The following is a 24,417-nucleotide window of genomic DNA, read 5'->3' on the forward strand; positions in this document are numbered from 1 at the left end:
TCTGCTTATTTTGAAAGAGTGCAGTTAAATATTCTATAATGATCCATACCTTGTAAACCGAATAGAGTATTTTATAAATAATAAGAGGGCTTTAAAGCTATCTGCTGATTATTTTAGCACGACTAGTAGCATATGCTGCGGCATCGGAAGCGTTCAGTGCTTATATTAGGGCCAGGTCGTGCGCAAACATCGTGATTAGATTAAAGTTAAAATTAAAATGAAGCCCCGATCAAAATATATAGAAATCATTCAAGTTATTTCGTGTCTTCCACCTTCGTGATAGTTCCAGTTACGCACAAAATTTTAAGCGAGGTTATTTGTGGACTTAGAATGCGCGAAAAACTAGTCAGTTCTTCACACTGCCCTATCAATGTAAGAAATGTTGAGACAGAAAATATATTGGAAATCACTGACAGTGAATTTCTCCCTAGTCACGGTGATGAAGCAATTCTGTAATGGAATGGCGGCCAGCACAAACTCACAACTTAACCAGGTTCACAGATTACAGACTACACGCAGTGGACGGCAAATTATGGCATGAGGGTGGTACACAGCATAAGGGAAGCACGGAGACAGATATTTAGTGCATCTTGGTTAGATATTTCTAATTTGAATGTTTTCAGGTTAAGTTAGGCTTCGCTTTTATTTTTGTCTTCATTGTACTGACCAAGCACAACGACCAGCACACTATGGCAGAGTAAGTGAAGTACAATTAAAACTTTACCGTTAGCTGGTTGTTTTGCTGCTTCTTATTCAACTATAGTGGTATTTATAAGTTAACTTTGTGCAAATTGTGTATTTGCAGAGCAGACATCGCGTTGATTGGTTTGGCAGTTATGGTAAGTGAAGTTGTCTTTCATACCTTCCTGTAATCCTGTATTATGACAAGTTAGCAGTTTTCGATGAAAATTGTACGTGCCAAGATATAAATTTTGCTATGACGATGTGAACTGACAATCATATCATGGGCCGCTTTTCTTTGACATTGAAAGTTAGCTTATGTGCGAATTTATTTGCACAATATTCTGATATGCCACATACTTTACCATTACAGATATAAAATTGGGGTGGTGCAGTTTTTAGCGTTAAATAGATATATTGATGTATTTGTCCAACGAACTGAAAGCAAACTGACTCCATGAAAATTTTTACACGCAAGCAGAACTTCAGGGATTGAAGCAACTTGGCCACGAACTGATCATAATTTTATTTGTTTCAGGGCCAAAACTTGATCCTCAACATGAACGACCACGGCTTTGTGGTGGGTACCGACACATCACAGGTTGTTTCAAAGCTTTGCAAGTTTTTAATTTTTCTTTCCCTTCAAGGTCTGTGCTTACAACCGAACTGTGGAGAAAGTGGAAAGATTTCTGGAGAACGAGGCAAAAGGGACAAAAATCATCGGAGGGAAGTCAATCAAAGATATGGTGAGCAAATTGAAGAAGCCGCGGCGCGTGATGATGCTTGTGAAGGCCGGTGCCGCAGTCGACAGCTTCATCGAACAACTCGTGAGTTTAAACACAAAGAACGCAGCGTTTCTGAGTATACAGACAGCTTCACTTTTTACTGTTTATTGGCACCTTGTTTAATGTCACATGACTTGAATTGTTGTGTCATAAAGGTGCCCCACCTTGAAAAAGGTGACATCATAATTGACGGTGGAAACTCCGAGTACACAGATTCTATAAGAAGAGCAAAACAACTGGAGGAGAAGGGGCTGCAATTTATTGGGTGTGGGGTCTCAGGGGGTGAAGACGGGGCAAGATACGGCCCCTCACTTATGCCCGGGGGTTCCCCTAAGGCATGGTACGTTCATCGTCTTCAATTAAGTCAAAGTGTTTTAAATTATCCTTATGGCATCACAATCCCTAAATTAATCCTATCACTCTGTTTAATCAAAACCACTCATTATGACATAACAAATTGTCCTGAATTGACCTTTAGGCTTCATGCATATAAATTTGTTTTGGGTAGAAATGGTGTTGACAAAATATCGGTGCAGTTTCGTGCCACGTTTTCATGATATTTTCACTCAACTTTCAACAATTTCATACGGCTCCAAGTAGTTTAATAAGATCTTCAGCTTTCCGCATATTCCATTTTATTTTCATTTTTCCGCACGAGATTGATAAAGATGTCGGTCTGACATCCTCACAAAACTGCAGACTTCACCCCAGGACTTAATAGTGTCAATATTTAGTTTGGTCTTTATCATATAAATGTGCTTGAACATTTTCTTCGCAACCCAAAGTTACAGGAACAGACAACAGTTGCTGTCATAGTTATTTATTTATCTTAAAATTGTTTGGTTAGATCTGCAAAAAATTAGATATTTCTTGTGCAAGAGCTAAACTTCAAATCATTTCTTCGTAAAACGTGACCAGATACTTGATGAATCGTTATTTTAACACAGGCCCGCTGTGAAGGAAATCTTTCAAGGAATTGCTGCAAAGTCTGGAGGTGACCCGTGCTGTGATTGGGTGAGTCTGTCGGAAATCATTTTGCTCGATCTATTTGCTATTCTATTCCTGCCACTAGGTGGGGGAAGGTGGCGCAGGGCACTATGTGAAGATGGTGCACAACGGCATCGAATACGGCGACATGCAGCTCATCTGCGAGATCTACAGCATCATGAAGAACGTTGTCGGAATGAGTAACGATGAAATATCTGACGTGAGTTGCTGAAATTCTAACAAACATTTCTTTCATTTCCTGCTGAAATTAATCGATATCTTGTGCCAGGTGTTTGCTCAATGGAATAAAGAAGAATTGGATTCGTTTTTGATAGAGATTACGAGGGATATCCTGAAATTCCGCGACACCGATGGAAAACATTTACTCGATAAAATTCTTGACTCGGCCGGACAGAAGGGGACAGGGAAGTGGACCGCGATATCTGCGCTTGACAAAGGGATGCCGGTTACTTTGATTGGTAACTTCACACTGATTCACAATTTTTCTTCATTTCTCTGACTTCATTGCGGTAATTAACCTTTGACCTCAGGCGAGGCAGTTTTCGCTCGATGTCTCTCTGCGTTAAAAGACGAACGAGTGGAGGCTTCAAAGCAACTGAGTGGTCCCAAAGTCAAGTTCGAAGGAGATAAAAAGCAGTTCATGGACGACCTGAAACAGGCAACTTCCTGAAATTTATGAGTTTACCATCACTCTGTTGTCCTCGTGCTAACATCAGCTGACTCACAGGCGCTGTACGCTTCCAAGATCATTTCCTATGCTCAAGGCTTCATGCTGATGCGAGAAGCCGGGAAGATTTATGATTGGAAGTTGAACTACGGAGGGATCGCCCTCATGTGGCGTGGAGGATGCATCATCAGGAGGTAAGATGTCTATGTGACAATAATTAGCTCATATATGAAAGTGTTCGATGGTTTCAGTGCGTTCCTGGGAGATATAAAGAAAGCGTTTGATAAGAATCCGAACCTGAGTAACCTTCTCTTGGATGATTTCTTTAAAGACGCCATCCTCAAAGCACAGGTTTGTTGCTGGCAATAACATTGCTTTACGCATCGCAAGTATTTAAAAATCTTAACGGATCGTTTAACACAGGCTGGGTGGCGCAGAGTGGTTGTTACGGCGATCAACAACGGTGTTCCGAGTCCGTGCCTAAGCACAGCGCTCTCTTTCTACGATGGATACAGGTCAGAGACGGTGCCGGCCAACTTGATTCAGGTAACCTCGATCAGATGATAACGGTATTTGTGGAAGATTTTGAACTGATGTTTGTAAATACTTTCCAGGCACAGAGAGATTACTTCGGGGCCCATACGTACCAGTTGTTATCGAAACGCGGTGAACACGTCCACACCAACTGGACTGGGCACGGAGGAAACGTTTCTTCATCGTCTTATAATGCGTAATTCAGTTCCACACATCAGCAGCCTGAACTACAAATTATTGAAAATTTTGTGCAAAAGTAGAGGCAATATATTGTTCAAGTCTATAGCAATATTCCCGCAAATTCCTTCAAGTGCACTTCCTAACATAACCATGTATGACTTCTGTAGTGAGTGTAATTACTAACAATGTTGTATTTGTGACAAAACAAAGTAGGTACAAGTATGCAGAATAAAATATATATTCCGAGTCCTCTGCTTCTGCTTTAAGGTTTTACGATGACAATTTGATCGATATTTTCCTCGTTATCATTCCAAAGCGAATAACTTGGGTCGAGGAAAAATCTTCGAGAATATCCACAGTCCAAACAATGGACCATTGTGAAGCGTTCCCTTCCACCTGGTGAAAAATACAGATTTTAGAAAGCTTCAGTGAAGCACATCAGATATGTGCAATTCTCCTCACTTCTGTTCCGGACCTTGCAGGTGACACCTGGCACCAAGATGATGCCACACTTCTTGCAAATTGTTCGTTTTATCTGCGGACTTCTGAAAGACGTGGAGGAAAATTTTCAGATTTATGAGGGAGGTTTAAACCATCACAAATTTCCAAACAAACTGATGAACAGCCTGCGCTTGTTCAATGCGACCTTGCATTGAAATTTTGTGAGCTGCCATGAACTTACAATCGAACGACGTTGCGCAGGGCGAGTGCTTTCATCGTGGCTGCGTAGTATCTCGCTAGTTCATGATTGGCCGGTTTCATTGAGAGGGCAGTGTAGGAGGCCTGCAAGTAATATCAGAATTCAGAAAATCACCATAACTAAGAGCAGCGTGTAATAAGCACAAAACAGTGTGATGCAGTTTCTTTTCAACAACGACCAATGTAAAGCGCCTCCAAGTGTCAGGCTGATCAGTATTTCTAAAAAGAAGTTTTTGTGCCAGAGCTCAAAATTATACCGGGCCACGCTCAATCCCTTATCATAAATAGAAACTCAAAAAAACAAACTTGTCTCCTTTGCATATAAGCAAGTACGCTTCATTTGTTTATCATATCTACATTAATATGTGCATGTGTGCCATTTTCATATCATGGTCAACAGAGGCATATGATGAACTGCATATATTCATATATATCAGCTAAGTCAAATTAGAAATGCAAAATAACTCTGACCAACTCACTGCTTTTTAAGACTGACAAAAACTGCTTTATTTCTAAAATTTGGTTATGCAATTTTTATCTTATCTGATACAACATTGACATCACATCATACATGAAGATTAGAAATTCAAGGTGAGAATCACAAAATAGAGGCTAGTTAAAAATCACTGGCACTTCCGTATTTGTGGTCGTCATTGTTTTGGCAGTGGGGCTGTCAGTCGCAAGCACAGGAGTCAGATGAAGACAATAAAACAAATTTCATACTTTCACATAGTTTGGAACAATAAGCTGCCCCCACATTGAAATCTTATTGTGATTTATTCAATTGTCTACACTTTGGAACCGACGAAAAAGGTTTAACCTGCTGCTGGTCAAGCTGCACAATTACACTTAATACTGTTTTCTATGGACTACAGTGATGCACTTAAAGCGCCTAAGTTTGCACTAAATGACTTGAATACCTGTATGGAAAGTTTGTATGATACGCCAGAGATCTCCAGCGTGGTGAAGGAGCAAATATTGTTGCGTCACTGACATAAACATCTGCTTCAACCTTTATAGCGGGACGTCACAAAAAGCCACAAGAGACACGCAAACAACGATTGCAGAAGTTCTCTTTAGTTTTATCTCTTGAGAGTGGTGCAGGTAAGTAGAGTGAAGTCAAAGGCCTTAGCATCGGGACATTTTTTTAATAGGAATTAGTTGCGGCGGAAAATAATTTGAGTTTTAATATTGACGCAAAACATTGACCTTAATTTTTTCAGCATAAATCTCCCAGTGCTAAAATGCAAGGTTTTCATGCAGGTTTGAACAGAACTTCTGCGAACTCAATTTCTAATTAATTCAGAGACTAAATTAGTCAAAGTGTTCATATTACTGTGAAGTTGCGCACTTCTATTGAGTCCGAGTATTTTTGTGCATGGCACTCCTCATTTTTGTTGTTTGGGGCAACACAAGATCTTGCTAAAATTTTGCAGTTCAACCTTTTGATACGTCATAACCGGCTTAGTTATTCACCTGATAAAGAAAATTAAGTCTTTGAAAGACATCTTTCTTCTGCACTGCTCTTCCCAGCTTACGTTTCTTCTTTCCCATCAATGCCGTCTTTCTCGAAAGAACTGTCACATTCGGTTAATTCAAACTGCCAGAAGATCTGGAATACGAACACTCAATGCCAATGACTCAACTACACAGTCTCACTTCGTGTACAAAAATAAACTGTATGTGAGCCAGCCTGTAGATCATAAAATTACTTTGGGAAAATGTTGAAATGTTTAAACCTACAGCACTTCCATGTTATTCTACAGCGGGGTTAGTGACGTACTTTTTGCTTCTCATAGTCATTGGCGAAAAATAAACGATACGACACAAAGCGAACGTCCTAACCCACAAAATTTTCATTTCCTTAAATTCCTTCACATGTTAGCTTGGTCAAGGGGGAATTTCCCTATTATAGAAGCAAATTCTATGTTGACAACTTGCAAGGCAATATGTGAGTTGTCTGATTTCTACGAAAGCATCTCCTTGAAAGTTATCATCCTGGCTCCTTTTATTTCAAGCAAGGATATGTAAGGCGCCACTAAAGTACATATATATGGCGCCACTAAAATGCCGTAAGTGCAAGGCAAAGACGGATCGATCTTCTAATCTAAGGTCTGGATTGGCAAAGCTGCATAAAGCAAGAAATGGAAGGGCGAAGAAGGCAAAAACGGTGAAACCCAAATTACATTGATAACACTGAACAGCGAAAGCAATTTTGGCAATGCTCTTAAAGTCACAATTTTTTGACTTGGCGTGTGGTGGCGTGACGTGGCGTACATAGCGTACATAGCGTAGGTAGGTCGTGTTGGCGCTAATAGAAACACAAAACATCTCTACTGCCATCTTGTGATTTGTCAATTAAAAGAAAACGAAAAACTTTCAGAAGTCAGAAAAGTCAAGACACCAAAGGCCTTCTTCCCTTTTTCGATCTGACGGCAAATGAATGAGCATGGTAGGAATATTTCCACGGGTTCGGCTTTGAATGAGGTTCCTTTGAATTAAATTCATAAAAAAGTTAATAAAATAGTCGGAAGCAAATCACTGCAAGATGAAATAACGATCGTAAAAGATTTCTACCTGAGTATTTGCAAGGGTCTGAAGGTACGTTCGAGGAATGTCTTCGTCCTTAGTGACCCACAAAGTCGTGTTGGATGATATCCCGATCAAACCATTGCTTGGGACGGGGTACTGCTTTGAATATCTGCGATGTAACTCCTGACTTCTGATTTGTTTATCTGAAACAATCGGACAAGAATGATAAGCACTGGGCAGGTAGAAGCAGATGGAAAGACCCAAGATCGTTCAAAATTTACATGAAAAGTCTTCCCGGTACAAACTATTTCGGTCTTGAGAGAAGGTTGGTGAAATCTGTCTGCCCCATGTGAGCAGATCCGTGGACGAGTGTTGACATTTGTCGCCAAATATTTTCTGCTTCCCGAGCCCCTGAACAAATGGGTTAAGCTGCTACTTTGAAAGGAATAGGCAATTTAAACCGACTGTTCTGTGAAGGTGTCACTGCTTTAAATTGCCGAACTTATTGATCAAATTAAGAGTGCAGCAGCAGCAGCAGATAAAGCAGATGAAGTTGTGGAAACTTAGAACTGACCAACCTGTGTGAAGTAGACGCCGTGATCCTGGAACGAATTTTTATTGTCATGCGCGGTAAATGGGTTTTCTCTTTTACGCAGCATCTACAAGTACATGGGAAGGAATTAATATTGAATTGGAATCATCAATCAATTAATCACTTTATGCCCTTTGTTAACTGCATTACGTAGTTACTACGTAATGCCTGACTGTCCTCGTTTCTGCCGAGAAAGAACCGTCAGGAAATGTAAATGCGGCTTGAACTGACGCAAATTTTAGAGCACTATTTGGGGAAGACGAACTCAGCAAACTAAACTCTCTTTTGAGATTCACGGATCGGAATTACTTATGACGTCATCGCTTTTACCTTGATTTGGCTTTGGAATATGGGGGGGCACTTGACGTGGGAACTGTTGTCGACACTGCTGCCGGTTTCAAGCATGATGCCGGTTGTGGTGCCGGTAGAACGATTCTCAATTCTGTCTGGCATGTTAAGATGACGGAACTGAAAAATGGAGCGAACCGGTCAGATTTGTTTACCATACGATACAAATATTGTCGAAAATATTGAATACAATTATTTTATGTGACTTTAGTAACTATATGTTTGCATTTACTCGAAAGATATAAATTTCCCAGAACAAATCGTTATATCTCGTTTCTCTAAAACAAAAATATTGAAAAAAATTTCCTGTCAAACTTTTAGAGTTGTGTTTCATCTCGGTCTTATATCTTTAGTTCTTTATGACGTGATTTCCTGTGTTGGTTTATAACAACTGTCTGTACATAATGCAATGATTATGCTCAAATTAATTACTTTTCTGCGGTAACCTATCTAATTTGGATCTTTATCAGACTGGTACACAAGCCTGTGTTCCGTGACCTTGTTCTAATCTTAGTGGAATTGGAATATATTGCGATGGCAATGAAATGAATCTTTATATGGACAAACTTGAATGTTGAATGTAAGTTTAGTAATTTCAGAAATCGGAAGATTTCACGACCGACAGATACGAGACTCATCGAATACAGCCAGAACAAGTGAAGCTATAAACATGAACTATCAGCGTAACTCAGTATCAATCGTAGTACTCAAAAAGCTTGCAATATTTGGTTTTAAATAAACACTTAAAATCGACTTACGTTCAAGTGTAATTATTATTCAAATATGACGGATTAGCTTTCCAGCAGCAGAGAAATTTCTATATTTTTTGCAGCAGGGTTTGCTATATGAGAGGGCGCACACTCATACTGATTGCGATTGAACTGTGGTGTATTTTTGCATTAACATTCAAAAAACTACTGATTTATAACCTAAGTTACTTGATTAAAATTAGCATATTAATGAAGTTGAGACAATGAAGTGACTGAGCTTAGCACAAGCAAAAAGTTACCGTCACGAGCTAGCTAGCATAGGCTAGCTTAAAGATGTAGAATTTTAACCCTGTCGTCTTACCCACAACCCATGCTCTGATGTCGCTGGAACAAACTTTCTACCTTTCGTCATGACGACACCGAATCAAGAATCAGTTCATAAAACAAAACATCCAAAGTTTTCAAAGTTACAGAAACAAAATTCATGCAAACGAACAGTTCAACCATTTGCCCGGCGCTTTCTGCTGCCACTACAATTGACGTCATGCGTCCAAGTTGTTATGGTGATGAAGCGCCACCGCGTGTTCAAAAGCATGTTTATTTTTATACGCAAAGGAGTTCAGAAAAGGTTTTTACGATGGGCATGAGGTATCATTGGCGGTAAAAAGAGGACAGTTGTGAGGTTAACGCCATTTTATTTAAAAAACTTTGGGCGTATAAAGTAGTGCTAGAGAAAGTATTTGTAAAAGCGAGACAACCGCTTCTCGACGCAAAGAAGCACAAATTGTGTTTAGTAGAGAAATTAATCTAGTACTGTAACACCTAAGCGGCAAGCTTAATATAACATAACAAAATATTTACATCACCAGAAAATTGTACCTCGATTAAAAATCTATTTGTCGCCTTACTTGTTTAGACATTAAGTTTGGATTTTTTGGGGGGTTATAGCTCTTTACCTCCCGACCACGTCTATGTGTCTATGCCAGAGAATTCAAATGTTACTTTTAACATGAATCTTGAAAAGACAAGCGAAAGGAAATTTTTTCCTTGTTCACCAGAGCACAGCCCGAACTCGATATTTTCTACAATCAACTTGCAATCGCACTTGAGCGCAGTGTTACTCCACTTTGTGAATGGAGAAATAAGATTTTGTGAAAACGCTGTCTTGTCAACAAAGAAAATTGGAAGAAGCGAGCGCATAGCTACTGTGAGGATGTTACTAATCATTAACTGGAAAAGTAATTTTACAGCAGACATAGAACTGGTCAAATAAATACAACGAACCCTTGATTAGAAGCAGCACATTAAGAGGTCTGTACGAATGAGCAAGGCACGTGCCCTCTGTGAAAGTGGCCACGTGATGAGGGCTAAGTACAGATGACAAACTCATCCGGTCAAAACCCAAACCATTGCAGACAAGGAAATATTTTATTGTATTTAATAAAATTATAATCACGCGCCCTGTTGTACACAATACTGAGTAGATCTATAGCTCCTCAAGTGGACAAAGTACAAGTTGCTACATGTTAATTTTCAAGAGCGTGAAAGAAAGATTAAAAAAGAACCAGAACAGAATCAACAAATACCGATTAATAAAGCAAATATATCAGATACTTTACCATCAATGAAGAAGAGTTGACAATTTAATTTTAGGTAACAGGAGTTAGTAGGATTAACGTCTCATTAAAATTTTATGACGAGCAAAAAATCAAACACGGTAAACTGATGAAGGCGATCATATTATGACATCATAAAGGCGGCATTGTTACTCCAAATTACTAAAATTATTGCGTGACAGTTTGGCAAGTATCAAGAAGTACAGAATTGCATAAAACGTCGGAACTGACGAGGTCTCGCACCAGGTCGTGAAAAGCTCTCATAGATGGCACCAAACAACGTACATGGACGTAACTGAATGCAAGGGCAGAATAGCACAGGCTGTTATAAATCAGCATACTGGGGCAGATTGCATGGGGTCCCTACACCTTGCCTGCCTTATGACGTCATGAAATTGAAAAACAAGCAATAACTGGAAGTGAAGGCATCAAGAAATAAAAAGTTTCTTTGAAACTTCATGTCCAACGATGAGGTCATTGAGATGATGACGTAATTAACCGATGATGTCATTCTTCATCAGGTCGTTGATATTTGCACAATCGGGGACGTCACGTGATTAGTACACCCACGAAACCGGAACCCATTGTTCGACCGACGACGCTTCTTCGATGGCGTTCTGCAAAGACATCTTTGTGAGATAAATCATAGAACCCAGTAAATGATTTATATGACTCAGCATGCCATCAAACCTCGAGCTTGCTAATCGTCTGGTCTATGTCATTGTTGACTATTGTGACGTCAAAATAGTGCTGGTAGGCATCTTTAAGGAGGTCTGACTCTCGCTGCAATCTTTCCAAGCTCTCGTCCTGAAACGATGACATCATTAGTGACGTCATCCAAGGTGGGGTCAAAAATGGGGACTTACCGGTAATTGAGTGAACCAGTTGTCGGTCTCCGCGCAGCAGATAAACAAGCGATAGGTAAGCCTTAAATAAAATAAACAAACTAGAATTAAGCACCCACCTCTTCAAGGGGGGCGGCGTGGACGTCTGGGGCCGCGATGAAGACGACGTAGGGGGCGAACTCAGCACTACGCAGAATCTTCAAAGCCTGAAAGTGACGTCATTAAAGTGATTATGCTCGAGCAATTATGACGCGAGTGATGACAAAGGCGGCACCTGTGGTTCGACGTCGAGGATCGCCATCAGCCCGTCCTGGTGGATCTTCTTTATTGTGTCCAGCTTCGTGCCGTAACAAGCGTTCTCGTGTGTGCCGTATTCGAGATACTGACTGTTCTTTATTTCGTGCATCATTGTCTCGTATGTTGTGAAGTAATAATTAATCCCCGCCTGCTCGTCGGGTCGCTGCGGCCGCGTCGTATCTGGAAAACCAATTCAATGACGTCATAAAGAACTTTAAAGGCAAATAGGTAGATGCCATACTTACGCGGCACGGGGTATGCAAACTTTCCTGGGTACCGGCTTATGAGCGTGTTCTTGATGTGTCGCCGCCCAACACCGTGTGCACCTGCCATTGGACAAACGAGGTAAGACGTAACAATGGCAAGCAGTCATGTGATCACTCACCTAGCAGAACCAGAGTTTTTCTTTTGAACTTGGGTTGTCTCACCACCTCCTCATACGTCACAAGGTCAAGTTGGTCAAACACTGGAGAATGAAAACAAGAGTTGTTGTGATGATTGAGCAACATGACCGTCAACAACCGAGATAAGACGAACCAGCGTTGTGCTTGGCGAGGTATTTGTCCTTCTGTGGCTTCTTCTTCTTCCCGAACCACGAGTTCCCACCACAGTTCTGCTGCTCTTTCGTCCTCTCCATGGCCAGGCAAGCGACGCGCCTGACACAGAACATCAATTAAACCGTCGCCATAGCAACCGCAGGGGGGGTGAACTCACCACTCTTGAAGCTCGGGGGAGGGAACGAGGCCGGCGGATGAATTGGCGTCGCCGACAACCATCGCCTGCCACCAGTTGTGGTCGTCCTTGCTGATGACCTGGAGGATGTCGCCGGTGTCGAACCTGACCCCCGCCTCACGACACGGGATGAGGTCATCGGAGCGCGGGTCGTACGAGAACTGAGCCCGCACATAAATCTAATAACGACATAGCGCTGTTATGGTGTGAACTTCGAAATGGTGATTACAACCAATCTGAGACATTAATGGAATATGACTGTTGAAATAATCTGCAGCAAGTCGTCAATGATCTTACCTTTATAGTTCGAATACTTAGAAAGCAAAAAAATAGCAGTGACAAAAATGTTGATCAAACCAAGACCATGACACACCAAAGCAAGATCAACAACTTACCTCACAGCTTGGTGGCGGCGCTCGGTAACTCGGGACTATCTTGAAAGTGATGTTGCCTCGTAGTTCACGCTGACATGCAATGACATCACAATGAGATTATGATGTAATAATTTAACACACTACACTAATAACTTACGAGCATTTTCTGGAGATTATCGATGGACTGGTTGCTGACATTGACGCTGTTTATTTCACGAATTTCATCCCCGACATGAAGTGTGCCTTCGTTAAAATATTAACTTCATCAAAACAAGAAACCAAACCACACAAAAAATACTCAAGTTTGACACTTTGTTGAAATGGTAAAAGGAAAATGAAATACCTTGTCTATGGATCATGCCGCCGTGCATAATTCTCGCCACAACGCAGTGTCCTTCGTCGTTCATCTTCAGCGTTATTCCCTGCAAAATGATCAAAATGAGTGATAATAATTCATAGAGCTCATAATCACATCCAACTCACAAGTGGTTCATTCGTGTTTTTCATGAACTGGATCAGTCGCACCCTGGTGATCTCTGTAACTTCCCCTCCATTGGCCGATCCGTTCTCCAAGTTGTCGACACCATTATGAAAGTGACTGTCAGGTGCTGGTGTGACCTGGTAGGCCTCGTCGCTGTACACCTCGTGCGCCACTACATCATGGGCTTGCAACAAACCCTGTGTGATTAAATCATATAATCATGAAGCCGGTAGATATTCAAACCACTCACACAGACAACTAAATCTCTGACCTGTCGAAAGGCTTCAACAGAGCAGAGTTTCATGACTTTAAAATACCTTAAAATGCGGCTGAGTGAGCAAGGCCATCAACTCGAGCGCAGAGGAACTTTGGAACTCATTCAACATCGAAAGCACCTCGCGTGTCCAATTCACTGCTTCGCTAGGTGGGGTGATGTTCTTGTTCTGTGATGTGTTGATTTTGTCATAAAGCTGAAATAAAGCAACAAAAGTTATAACATCTTCCTATACAGCAAGTGAGAGTTCTTCAAACCTCACCAGAAGAACCTGATCAACGTTTCTGACCAGACACCAGGTTGCCCGAACCAGTGCGATATCAAATAAGTAATTTAAGTATTTCTCTTCTTGCTCTCGAATAAACTTGAAAACTTTCTTAGCTGTGCTACAAGTTCTCAATTCAAACCTGAAAGAGAAATCTCAACTCTTGGATAAAATTTTTCATAAATCTGCAATTATTTGAACATCGGCCTCCCCCCTGCCATGAACAAGTAAAAACGAACATTTGATGGTTTGTTCACAGAATGACGGACTGGAGGCTTCAACGTATTCTCTTTATTCAAGATTTTAACCAAAACAATTCATGAATTTTCAAAAATGTCTTCAAACCGGAAACAGCACAAAATAAAATATCACGATAAGATCAATTTTCACTGAAAACAATGTTTTGGGTAATTTTGTCACCATCAGCTGCTGACAATTCAATCCAGCAGAGCCTTCATTGATTCAGGTAAGCATCCCACAACCTCAAATTACTGAACAAATTTAAATCACAATCTATCAACAAACGATTTGTGATGACCTCACAATGAACATTGATGATGTCACTTCACGCTGAGAGCTCGTTTAAGGGTCCGGGGGCTCGGAGGAGGAGGAAAGTTCTCGGGACTCGGTTCATCGAGTCCGCTCTCTCCTCTTGTTGGACTCAACCTCACCGACGTTCCAAACGTGTTCCGGGACCCTCGATTGGTCGGGAGTTCCCCCGTTGAGAGATCCTTCGGAGATGCGCTTGTGGGCGACAACTCCGGACTCGATTTGTTCTCCAGCCCAGGAGCGGAGTTTTGTTGGTTTATTTTCCACGGAGTTGATTTTAAAAGCGGGACGCGCTCCTCTGCGACCACAACCTGTCTGGCTCCCACTAGTGGCTTTTCAGGAGTAGCAGCGCTCGAAGAGTCATTGAGATGGAGTTCTTCGGAGGCTTGCCTGGACGTGCCTGCTTGTTTATACTTCGCCTTCCTGATCAAAATTGGAGATTGTTCGTACCTGTACAAGCACAAGACATCACATAATCGCTTCAATCAAAGTTTTATCTAAGAACGTGTAGAGACCTGTGCGGTGTTGCACGACGAAGCTCAGACAACGCTTTGGCGCTGCTCCAACGCTTCTCGTAGGAATCTTCAAAACCAAAGCTTTCCACCGATCCATGCTTTGAACTTGTTTTACCGACTTTTATGGAAGATGGTCGCCGTGACATCACTTCCCCTGCAGATATTAGAATGGTTTCAATCACATGAAAGATGGTTTGAAACGTCAAACTGACTGTGAAGAATATCACCCACCTCATATGATCTCATCAAGTGATGACGTCGTCAAACTTTCTTGGTTTCTCAAAAAATATCCAATCTATGTATCTACAGCTGCTCATGCAGTGCTGCAGGTCTGATCAAACAAAGCACGATGAGGTCAGATTATTCTGATGAGAACCCGTAACTGGTCAAAATTAAGTTCCACTAACTCCTCACTAACAACGTAGCTGCCATAAACCTTATCAAAGATGTCTATGGTGCAGACACAACCACTGAGCTAATCTGTCTAACGTCGAACTGTGTGACTCTGTCGCAAGAATTTGGGGAAAGCAAACATAGCAAGTTGGCTCGATACTTTGTCAACTGTCAATGATTGAAAACCACAAGCAGCGATCATTTCAATGTCATAACATCTCCTACACTGGTTAATCATTGCCAGTAGCTTGTGTTAGAGGTCACTCACGGAAGGTTGTTCCACGCATGTACATCTCCCACCCTTACATGTTTGTATATGCTGTATCTTAGATAAATTCTGTCTACGGGGACATATTTAGGAAAACTCTTCATACAATATTATTTGCAAGCTCCATAAACTTATTGAAGACCACAACAAGGCAATATTTTGCCACCAATCTATACCACAACATCATTTATAAACCATCCAAAGTTGTGGTATGGTGCACTATGACAACATAGTAAGATAAAGAAATCATAGAAACATTAAAATTGAGCCAAAGTCAAACCTCAAGCATGCTGTGGAGAGATTTGTCATCGAGTAAACTTTGCAAGAATTCGAGGTCGTTCTCGGCGCCGTCTGAGAGAGCGTGGACTTCTTCTAAACTATCCAGGACGTGGGCAACTGCACCTGCACACGGCATCGACATCTTATTCATGAAACTAACAATCAATGTGATTCAATGTGTGATACCTGATGATGTTGGGTCCTGCTCTTCGAACAATAGCATGTCATCACCCTCTAGTGGCGGATCGTTATAAAATGAAGCAAATTTAGCACTCGAGACGGCTGCAAGCACAGCACCCTGCACATCAAAATAATCAAGCCTAAAATTTCCATGATACTTTATGATTCAAATGATTTAACGACAATTCAACCCATTGTGATATTTCCGTTAAGATAAAGTTCGAGCTTGGGAGCACCTTCAACTTCCTTCTGGCGTTGAATTTCTTCAACTGCTCCACAGACTCATTTAGGTGGATCTTGGGAGCGTATCTCTCCCTCTCTTTGATCCAGGGATGGTTGAGGCATTCGAACACGGTGATCCTCTCATTCGGATCAATGGTCAACATCCTCTGGATGAGATCCTTGCACGACTCGCTGATGTGCTCCCACTGTCGCGGGTTCATCTAAACCATAGAAATGTCATCACCAAATATTCAAACAGTTTGGATGAGGCGGAATTTGGCTCACTTTGTACTTTCCCTGCGTGATTGACTCGTACAAACGCTCTCTCGTTCCGTAGAAGGGTAAACTGCCGCTGACAAGAATAAACATCATCACCCCACAGCCCCATATGTCCACTGGCATGCCGTACGGCTCCCCTTGGACAACTTCCGGGGCCATAAAGTGCGGAGTGCCAATATTCCCTGGGAAACAAGAGCTTGTTATAGAGACGCAAGCTTGAAATTGTCACAAAGCATTGTTGTCAGTGAACTCACAATCATAATCACAATTAACCAGAATTTCTCATCCGTGTGCTACTGCAAATATTTCATAACTTAAAAGGACCTATCAAGTTGACAGCGATTAACACAATTGGTCATGATCCCAACTGCTAAGATATCTATAGCCCACAGCTTTTAAGTAGTTTGTTTTTTTTTGTTTAGACCGACGCATCTAAATTGCGTTTCCCCATTGTGACATAAAGATCATAGATCGGTGCAACAGCAGAAACTTAGGCGGGCATGGAGCCAATACCCCATCAATTTCATTAAAAACTACTTTGCATAGTGACAGAACCTTATCCTAATGTGCACAAGTCAATGTTCAATAGATTTTTCTTATTTTAAATGCTTATCACTTATTATGTAACAATAAGAATAATTGTGAATTAGTAAGGAGCACTCCACTTGAATATTATAATGCGTCGTGTGCCTTGATAGGAAAAAGTTTTAAAACCGCCAATGTAGATAATAAAATTGCAAACCTCCACTAATGAAACCATTGCTTTCAATTTGGACGGCGAGTCCAAACCCACCCAACTTGACAGCAGCAGAATTCTCTTTGGAGGCGAGAAGCACGCAGTGTGGCTGGTGATGCAAAGTTTAAAGTTACTTCCATGACATTGAAACCATTCAAGTAAATCAAAGATTACCATCAGCACTAGATAAATTGTAAAAGAGCCTTCCTTGGCCGAACAATATTGTGACTGAAACAAAATAAGAATAAATCGAAAAGCCAAGAAAGTTGAAATCATTTTATTTGCTGATGTGTCGAGTCGTCATGAAACTCAGGTCTTATTTCCTTGGCTGAAGTATTTGTTTTTGGAGCAGCCCGCACATCAAACAACACATAAACACTTCATTATAATTATGAGCTTGTAAATGTGACCTTTGTACCTTCAGGCATGTTCAAATGACTGCGTGCGATAACAAACAAGTAACTATGATGCAATAATATCAGTGCTTAGGTCAGCCATTTTGTATGACCATAAAGTCTTACATTACTAAATCACTAAGGTGTATTCCCATATAAGCCAACCTTAATATCTCTGTGGACAACATTGTGCTCGTGGCAGTACCTCAAAGCCTCCAAGATCTGTTTCATGTAATGACTGCAAATACAAGAACAACTTCTGCAAAACTCGGACAATTTTCAACGAGGAAATTCATAGCAGTGTTGCCATATAACTAAATAATAAAATTTGTAGATGATATCTTTACAAGATATTTTGCTCGGGTTCACCTGGTCACCGCCTCACTGTAGACAAATCCCATGTTGGCTCGCTTCACGATTTCAAAACACAAATCTGCGCCGTCCATGCTGGTGATAAAAAAATAGTGTTGTGGCATTGTGATGTAATAATTATCAAACAAAACATAAAATATTTTCTATTTTTACAACTATTTCATGGACTTTGTTTCAAAATATCTACTAACGGTCACACAAAGCACTAATAGCATGAAGATTACCCACAATTCAAAGACCATGTAGAGGAGACCGTTTGAGCTGTAGACCTCGATGAGTTCAACGACGTGTGGATGCTTCAGCAGGTGACAGATGCTTGCTTCTCTCTTCAAATCTGCTCGGAGCGAGAAAAATCATGAATTTGTTGTCAAACTTCCATAGAAAAAACAACAAGTGCCACTCACCGTGGGTGCTTAGGCCTGGACTAGCCGTAAATTTGGCAACGTCAACAATTTTAACGGCAAACTGCTGACGGGATTCTTTGTGGATGCATCTCCGTACGATGCTGAATGGACCTCTGAGTATTTAAAGGAATGTAAAAATAAACAAAACTCAATTGAACCGAAGCATCACGAAGATATCAGCCTGGTTGACTTCACTTAACACCAACTCACTTGCCGATTGTTTCATATTGTTCATAGATATCTTCAAATAGTGATTCGTCTTCAGCCATTTTTAAACTTTTATTTGCATTACAGGCCACAGCAATTTTAAAAAGAATTAATTCAATCAGCTATTTATGTTGAAAATAACCTAAAAATTTTCAAACAAATCAGAACAATGCCACAGATTAGATCATCAACAATCTATCAGCATAAAGTATAATGAACAAGTTTAACATATATCTTAGTTTAATCTAAAAAGATTAAATGGAGCGCCTGCAATAATCAAAATACAATGAGCTTAAACTATTAAGTTCCTTAGAAACAAGACCACAACCAGGTCAAGCAATGCTGTAGATGGATAACAAGTGCAGTTACAAATTATATAGGGCACTGAACTTTTGGCTGAACCTTTCATTGGAATTGACCAGATAAACACGAATTCAGTTTCAGCTGAATTGAATTCTAGATTTGGTTCAAACCAAAAGTTTAATTTAAAAAACTCTTTGGAATATTTTTCATTCCAACATCCAATGAACTTGGAGCTCTACTACCTACATAAATTTAGGCCTAATACACTGCTCAAGCTGTTGAGTACGATACTTAGCCTAGGAAACTGCCCCGGTGTGAACCAAGGGAAGGAACCCAGCAGTTTACATCATGCTTTGTTCTAAAGGCAAGATTCAATTTTCTTATGGAGTTAAAATAAAATCCCTTCAATAAAACAAAAAGATATTCCAATGCGCTGCGTCACTTTTCATGAGCGTACTTTTGCTTGCATCTACAATATTTCTTGTCAAAATGGGTTTTCCTGAAACAATTCTCACCAACACAGCGCCCAATAATTAGCAATAACTCAGGACATCAAATTAACACATTCTAGGAGGCTATTTGAGTTTTAACTTCCAAAATTACATTTCCCATAAAAACAACGTAACTTAATTTGTTTCCAGAAAATATAGGGAAAACAAAAACCTTCATCACGTCATTTTGCCAAGAAAACTTTGGTATATATATACAAAGACTAATTTATGCACAACATAAGTTTAAAGGATACTGATATTGACATTAATCAACAACACAGCACGTATTGCAGATATACAACAAACAGACTTACAAAGGAAAAAGTGCAAAGTTGTATATTCGCAGAATAAATCCAAGTGAGGCATAGACCTATGACATGTTGATAAAATTTTCTAATTTGTTAAAATTTTCTTGAGTTGTTCAAATTTTGAGAAATGCTTTTCAGATTCAAAGTTTGAGACTTGATTAAAGATTTAAGTTGATTGGAGACATGATTTAACTCTGACTCCAGAACTCCTGAAAAACTAAATAAACTTTTACACTGCAGCCCGCCATATTGGTGCTCGATCTAACCTTCGTTTATCTTTAACATTCTGACAATGAAGAGTTCCAAATGTTTTAACATTTTTGCTAAAATTAAAAAACGCTCAAAAGTAAAATTACAAATGTTTTTAACTTGTGAGGATAAGAAGATATTATACCATTTTGTTTACGGAAATCGCCTTCATGAAACGTGATATAAAAATGCTGACGAGCTTCTGGTTTTGCAAATCTGCTCAAAGAAGCTAAAGCATTGTGTGTCAAATGACATCCTGTTTCCTGATTATTGTGCGTGCATTATGAGTTATTCATTCATTCTTGCTATTACGATCAACGCCGCAACATGTACGTCTTTATGCTGTTGCTGTACCAATGTTTTATCTAAATGTATTCGTTTAAAGAAGCTTCAATATAAACAGTATATACAGTTATCATGCTTGTGTAACAATTGTGAATTCAATTTGAAGAAGTACAGTGTCAAGTTAGACAACTTTGTTGTCACCTTCACAAGACAATAATTCGTTAAGGTGAACAATCAAGTCTGTGGGTGAGAAAAGCAAACAACGACCTTATGAGACTCATACATCATCACCCGCAATAAACAATTTGACAACCTAACATTGTAGTGAAGTGGATCAACCTTACAGGTTAAGGTACCATATATCCATTACAAACTTATTGTCAAGAAATTTTATATTTTCATCTGGCCTAGTTTTTTATAACACTTTAAAATGATTGAACGCAACTTTTCCAAATTTGTGTAAAATGTTGCCAAACTTGTGCTATCACAAACTTTATCTTCCGATTGAAGAAATTCTTCAAATGATATGCCTACATCGTAATAGGCTATAGGCTAGGCTAAGCCTATAGAGGCTATAGCTTCGTTTACGGCTGAGAAACAAAATGGTCAATAACGAGGCCTAACAAATGGTCTATTTCAAATTTCAATACGGCGGGCAGCAGTGCAAAAAAGATCCATTCATTGCAAATTTCACTTTCGTTTCACTGCCACCCTCACAATTTCTCTTATAAATTTTACATACGAGCGACGTTTGGCCTGGAAAGTTAGACAGCAGCCTTCGGAAACATTATGATTTCTATGTGAAGCTTCATGAATGGGATAAATGTTTATTGCTGGGCCCGGCCCTGGTGAAATCGGAATCTGGTTCAATGTTTTCTTAACGACTAACATGCGTGTTTTCACACTTTAGAAACTTATCTGAACTTATGAGCCGGGGTCATTGCTGTTCGATTTTGTTGTGGGTTGTTTTAAATTTGGGTAATTACTGTGAAAAATACATGATAGACGGCGATATTTCCTACATCTCTGTGCGAAGCAAACGGCATGACTTGATTTGTCTTGCATTATATTTTAGCATGACTTGACTTGACTTGACTCGAGCAAATTGGTAATTTGACTCAACTTGACTTAAGTCAACTTCCCACATGACTTGACTTGACTCGAGTCTAAACAAAATGACGTGGTTACAACAATGATAAGTGATACAGTCTACAGTAATATGCTAAGATAACCCAGGGCAGAATAATCAAACTTACCAAAGTCCACAGGCACACGTTTACTGCTGAGTCAAATAATTTATCAAAGTTTATCAGACGATGAATTTATTACGTCACAAAAGGGGTTAAACATTTGGCAGAAGGTCACTACTGTATTTGGCACCACACAGGTGTCGTGCCAAATTTGTTCCTGCTACCAGATTTGTTCCGGGCATCGTGATGTAAAAATGTCGCAATAATCAGCGCAAGTTTTTCGACCAAAAACCTTGTATTCCCGATGAGTTTGAATTTATTGTTTTCTTGTTTGTAAGTTAAGTTGGTAACCTTGTAAGTTTCCCTAAACCCGAGGTTAATCCGCGGTAGATACCTCGGTATATAGGTTTAGCAAACTTGCAAATACAGCCTAACAAAGCTGTGCCTACTAATTTCACATATTGCATACAAGTATACTATGTTTTCAAAAACATTCTAGTATAAGTGCCAGGTCAGGTGACAAGTGTCACAAAGTCGACATTGTTGAGGTTGTGATGATAAGGAGAGATTAAAATATACATAAGGAATACTGTATAGAGTTATGTTCACGGAAATCGGCTTTACGAAACGTGAGATGAATATCTTGCCGACAATTTCCTGAGGAATTTCAATTTGTTGAGGTGACCGAGGACTTTTCTGTAATATCTGTAATAAGTTATAGAAACTTATAGAAGAATTTTTAATTTCGTTGTAGGCCAATTTCCGCTGTCGATTGACTCCATCGCGTTCTTGTGATGACCTTCATCAGTTAAACCGCATTATGCCGGTCTGATAACTTTAATCTCACTTGAACCGTTAACTTTGTCAGGAAAGAGCATCGCTAAGGTTACAGTTTCTGTCTTTCAAAATATTCTAGAAAAGAATTCGAGATAATCTAAGTTATCTTATAATAATCAAATATTATGAATAGTAGGTCTAAATCTTCAAAGACCGGTCATGATGACTCATTATCACATAGGCTATGTGACGTCACACTTGATCGCTTACGTTGTTTGTGAGCTCGAGGAAAGTGAGAAAATGCTGTTACATGTTTCACACATCATATCATAGGGGAGACCGGGGCTAGTTGGAAAACGGGGTTAGTTGAAAAATCGATGCTTTAGTATTCCCCGAACATCTTTGTAAATCTTTACTGCCTTTTAGTGATTGACAACGATGTTATCTATTTGCCATGTTAATTTTATTGGTCTAAGAGCAGAAGCAAAAAAGTGGCACACGTTTTTCTGTTTTTTATACTTTGAACTAAAAATCGAGATTGTTGGTAAATTTCGTGTAACATAGTGCTCTAGAGAGACTATTGAAAGTTCATTAGTCTATATTGACCGTAGGTGCCATGGTACCAGAAAAGGCAGAGGCAATTAAATTACCTGGTTTAGTGGCTACATAAAAAGTAATTTTTCTCTCTCATGTGCATAAGGGGTTAGTTGGAAAAATTTGAATGAGGTTAGTTGGAAAGTAAGACAATGCCAAAGAGCATGGCATTGTCTTACTCTCATTTCCACCCCACTGCTCTCATAAGCTGCAGCCGCTAGAATAAGGCTGTTTATGGGCCTTTCAAGCGTTATTACAACAGCGCTTGTGACTGCTGGATGAAAGAAAATCGAGGAACAACAATGACTATTTATGACATCCCTGATATAGTAGGGAGAAGTTTCCCCAGAGCATTCACACCAGTAAACATACAATCAGGGTTCAAGGTTGCTGGGATCTATCCATTCGACAGTGACATTTTTACTGATGCAGAATTTCTGCCTTCTGATGTGACTGACAGGCCTATCCCGATGGATGTTGCTGACAGTGCCAGCACACAACCAACAGACCAGCAAACAACCAGCCAACAACACCAAATATCAGGTAGGTCTTCATCATCAACAATTGATTGTCTTATGAATGTCACAGCTGAAGGCATAAGGCCATTTACAATAGCTGCTCCCAGAAAGGAAATCCAACATAAATCGTGGAAGAACCAGAATTTTAACTGATACCCCGAAAAACAGGAACTTATGGCACAGGTTGAAAAAAAGAAAAAGACAAGTAAGAAAATTTGTAAATGCTTGATAAATGCTTCAAAGTCTGACTCTGACGAAGCACCGCCGCCACTCTTATCAGACGAAGAGGACTGCTCAGACGGGAGTACAACAGACGATGAAGAAATGACAGAGGTTAATCAACCAAATGACATTAAAGAAGGTGAATTTGCACTGGTCAATTTTCTGCAAGAAAAAGTGTGCAGTACTACGTTGGCAAGTAAGTGATGTTTTTGAAGATGGGGACGTAACCTTCAAATTTTTGAAGCGCTCCAATCACTTTAAATTAGCGAATGAGCGCCCCTGGTTTATTTTTCCTATGGACACTGACGAATCGGAATTCACTCAAAATTTAAAAGACATTGTGTTCAAATTTCATGTTCCTTTCAACAGAAGAGGAACGAAACGCTGTCAGCAGAACTTTATCTTCCCTGTTGACTTGTCGGGCTACAATCCACAATAGATTGATTGACATTCAAAGAACAGACACTTTTGAATACTGTATATAACAAATCGATGTATTTTCCAACTAACTCCGTGTGGTTTTCCAACAAACCCCGGCGTCGGGGTTAGTTGGAACACGTGACGAAGATCGAAGTTCGATCGATCGATCGATTTCGAAGATCATTCTGAATTTTGGTGGTTTAAATTTTCCTAAAATTTTTTCCAACTAACCCCGGTCTCCCCTATATATTTAAGCACAGAGATGACTATTCCAACCACACAAAATCATGTAAAAAGATCCCACGCACAACATAAGAGCGTACAGCTATCACAGCGTAATTGTTGCGTAACAAACACATCCACAAGTGAATATTTTTGAAAAAGGTCATGGGATGCGCAAATCTGCTATAAATAGCGATGCTGTTCGGCAGCCCGTCTGGCATAAGGGGTGGTCCAGTGTCTCCTCACCTTTATCTTCTCAAGTTCCTCCATCAGATCCTGGCGGTGGTCTTCTATGAAGTCGAGGACCGCTTGTTGGAAGCGGTCAGGATAATGCCCGAGGTAGACTTGGGGAGGAAATATCGCGGTTTAAATCGAAAACTTTGTTCTCCTCAACATCTGATCACCAACCTCGTCGCTGA

General features: G+C 40.1%; 5 protein-coding genes across 7 annotated transcripts; 1 reads left to right on the plus strand and 4 right to left on the minus strand.

Moving 5' to 3' along the window:
• The first annotated feature begins 580 nt into the window (after positions 1 to 580).
• LOC143449959 (6-phosphogluconate dehydrogenase, decarboxylating-like) lies at positions 581 to 4,101 on the plus strand. The gene is made up of 13 exons (XM_076950315.1): positions 581 to 697; positions 806 to 839; positions 1,220 to 1,261; positions 1,329 to 1,508; positions 1,622 to 1,806; positions 2,414 to 2,480; positions 2,539 to 2,673; positions 2,743 to 2,932; positions 3,005 to 3,132; positions 3,202 to 3,335; positions 3,393 to 3,492; positions 3,565 to 3,687; positions 3,756 to 4,101. Exons 1-13 carry the CDS (start codon positions 690 to 692, stop codon positions 3,873 to 3,875), a joined length of 1,446 nt encoding a protein of 481 aa, XP_076806430.1. The 5' UTR covers positions 581 to 689; the 3' UTR covers positions 3,876 to 4,101.
• On the minus strand, positions 1,328 to 6,368 carry LOC143449961 (ribonuclease P protein subunit p21-like). Its single transcript, XM_076950317.1, has 4 exons — positions 6,031 to 6,368; positions 4,538 to 4,638; positions 4,318 to 4,400; positions 1,328 to 4,251 (listed from the first exon to the last, which is right to left on the minus strand). The coding sequence occupies exons 1-4, from the start codon at positions 6,106 to 6,108 to the stop codon at positions 4,118 to 4,120; spliced, it is 396 nt and encodes a 131-aa protein (XP_076806432.1). The 5' UTR covers positions 6,109 to 6,368; the 3' UTR covers positions 1,328 to 4,117.
• A 173-nt stretch (positions 6,369 to 6,541) lies between these two features.
• LOC143449960 (testis-expressed protein 36-like) lies at positions 6,542 to 9,251 on the minus strand. The gene is made up of 6 exons (XM_076950316.1): positions 9,098 to 9,251; positions 8,009 to 8,146; positions 7,665 to 7,745; positions 7,368 to 7,497; positions 7,132 to 7,289; positions 6,542 to 7,045 (listed from the first exon to the last, which is right to left on the minus strand). The coding sequence occupies exons 1-6, from the start codon at positions 9,146 to 9,148 to the stop codon at positions 6,950 to 6,952; spliced, it is 654 nt and encodes a 217-aa protein (XP_076806431.1). The 5' UTR covers positions 9,149 to 9,251; the 3' UTR covers positions 6,542 to 6,949.
• Positions 9,252 to 10,150: 899 nt separating this feature from the next.
• On the minus strand, positions 10,151 to 18,582 carry LOC143448909 (peripheral plasma membrane protein CASK-like). 2 transcript variants are annotated; one of them, XM_076948843.1, is made up of 23 exons: positions 18,423 to 18,582; positions 18,213 to 18,325; positions 18,037 to 18,142; positions 17,806 to 17,883; positions 17,602 to 17,674; positions 17,048 to 17,150; positions 16,312 to 16,487; positions 16,041 to 16,247; positions 15,811 to 15,922; positions 15,626 to 15,747; positions 13,399 to 13,551; positions 13,084 to 13,278; positions 12,944 to 13,022; positions 12,758 to 12,843; positions 12,622 to 12,690; positions 12,209 to 12,405; positions 12,032 to 12,150; positions 11,880 to 11,960; positions 11,740 to 11,820; positions 11,472 to 11,674; positions 11,317 to 11,403; positions 11,043 to 11,159; positions 10,151 to 10,969 (listed from the first exon to the last, which is right to left on the minus strand). In XM_076948843.1, the coding sequence occupies exons 1-23, from the start codon at positions 18,479 to 18,481 to the stop codon at positions 10,910 to 10,912; spliced, it is 2,676 nt and encodes an 891-aa protein (XP_076804958.1). In that variant the 5' UTR covers positions 18,482 to 18,582; the 3' UTR covers positions 10,151 to 10,909. The 2 variants fall into 2 exon arrangements, with proteins under 2 accessions (XP_076804958.1, XP_076804957.1); XM_076948842.1 differs by having other exon boundaries at positions 10,151 to 10,981.
• On the minus strand, positions 13,897 to 15,619 carry LOC143448911 (uncharacterized). 2 transcript variants are annotated; one of them, XM_076948844.1, is made up of 3 exons: positions 14,916 to 15,619; positions 14,685 to 14,838; positions 13,897 to 14,619 (listed from the first exon to the last, which is right to left on the minus strand). In XM_076948844.1, the coding sequence occupies exons 2-3, from the start codon at positions 14,828 to 14,830 to the stop codon at positions 14,181 to 14,183; spliced, it is 585 nt and encodes a 194-aa protein (XP_076804959.1). In that variant the 5' UTR covers positions 14,831 to 14,838; positions 14,916 to 15,619; the 3' UTR covers positions 13,897 to 14,180. The 2 variants fall into 2 exon arrangements, with proteins under 2 accessions (XP_076804959.1, XP_076804960.1); XM_076948845.1 differs by lacking the exon at positions 14,916 to 15,619 and having other exon boundaries at positions 14,685 to 14,892.
• Positions 18,583 to 24,417: the final 5,835 nt, after the last annotated feature.

The sequence above is a fragment of the Clavelina lepadiformis genome, chromosome 3 (assembly GCF_947623445.1).
Source record: "Clavelina lepadiformis chromosome 3, kaClaLepa1.1, whole genome shotgun sequence".
NCBI classification, from domain to species: Eukaryota; Metazoa; Chordata; class Ascidiacea; order Aplousobranchia; family Clavelinidae; genus Clavelina; species Clavelina lepadiformis.

Coding starts and splice junctions, on each gene's coding strand:
- LOC143448911 (XM_076948844.1), bottom strand. CDS start 14,830: ATGTCACGGCGACCATCTTCCATAAAAGTCGGTAAAACAAGTTCAAAG. Junction 14,620..14,684: donor CGTCGTGCAACACCGCACAG/GTCTCTACACGT, acceptor GTGCTTGTACAG/GTACGAACAATCTCCAATTT.
- LOC143449960 (XM_076950316.1), bottom strand. CDS start 9,148: ATGACGAAAGGTAGAAAGTTTGTTCCAGCGACATCAGAGCATGGGTTG. Junction 7,290..7,367: donor GTACCGGGAAGACTTTTCAT/GTAAATTTTGAA, acceptor CGATTGTTTCAG/ATAAACAAATCAGAAGTCAG. Junction 7,046..7,131: donor AGACCCTTGCAAATACTCAG/GTAGAAATCTTT, acceptor TTTAATTCAAAG/GAACCTCATTCAAAGCCGAA.
- LOC143448909 (XM_076948842.1), bottom strand. CDS start 18,481: ATGGCTGAAGACGAATCACTATTTGAAGATATCTATGAACAATATGAA. Junction 11,961..12,031: donor CCTCGCCAAGCACAACGCTG/GTTCGTCTTATC, acceptor TTCATTCTCCAG/TGTTTGACCAACTTGACCTT. Junction 11,675..11,739: donor GTTTGCATACCCCGTGCCGC/GTAAGTATGGCA, acceptor TTGGTTTTCCAG/ATACGACGCGGCCGCAGCGA.
- LOC143449961 (XM_076950317.1), bottom strand. CDS start 6,108: ATGGGAAAGAAGAAACGTAAGCTGGGAAGAGCAGTGCAGAAGAAAGAT. Junction 4,401..4,537: donor CTGCGCAACGTCGTTCGATT/GTAAGTTCATGG, acceptor CACGTCTTTCAG/AAGTCCGCAGATAAAACGAA. Junction 4,252..4,317: donor CTGCAAGGTCCGGAACAGAA/GTGAGGAGAATT, acceptor ATTTTTCACCAG/GTGGAAGGGAACGCTTCACA.
- LOC143449959 (XM_076950315.1), top strand. Junction 1,509..1,621: donor ACAGCTTCATCGAACAACTC/GTGAGTTTAAAC, acceptor TGTGTCATAAAG/GTGCCCCACCTTGAAAAAGG. Junction 3,688..3,755: donor TGCCGGCCAACTTGATTCAG/GTAACCTCGATC, acceptor AATACTTTCCAG/GCACAGAGAGATTACTTCGG.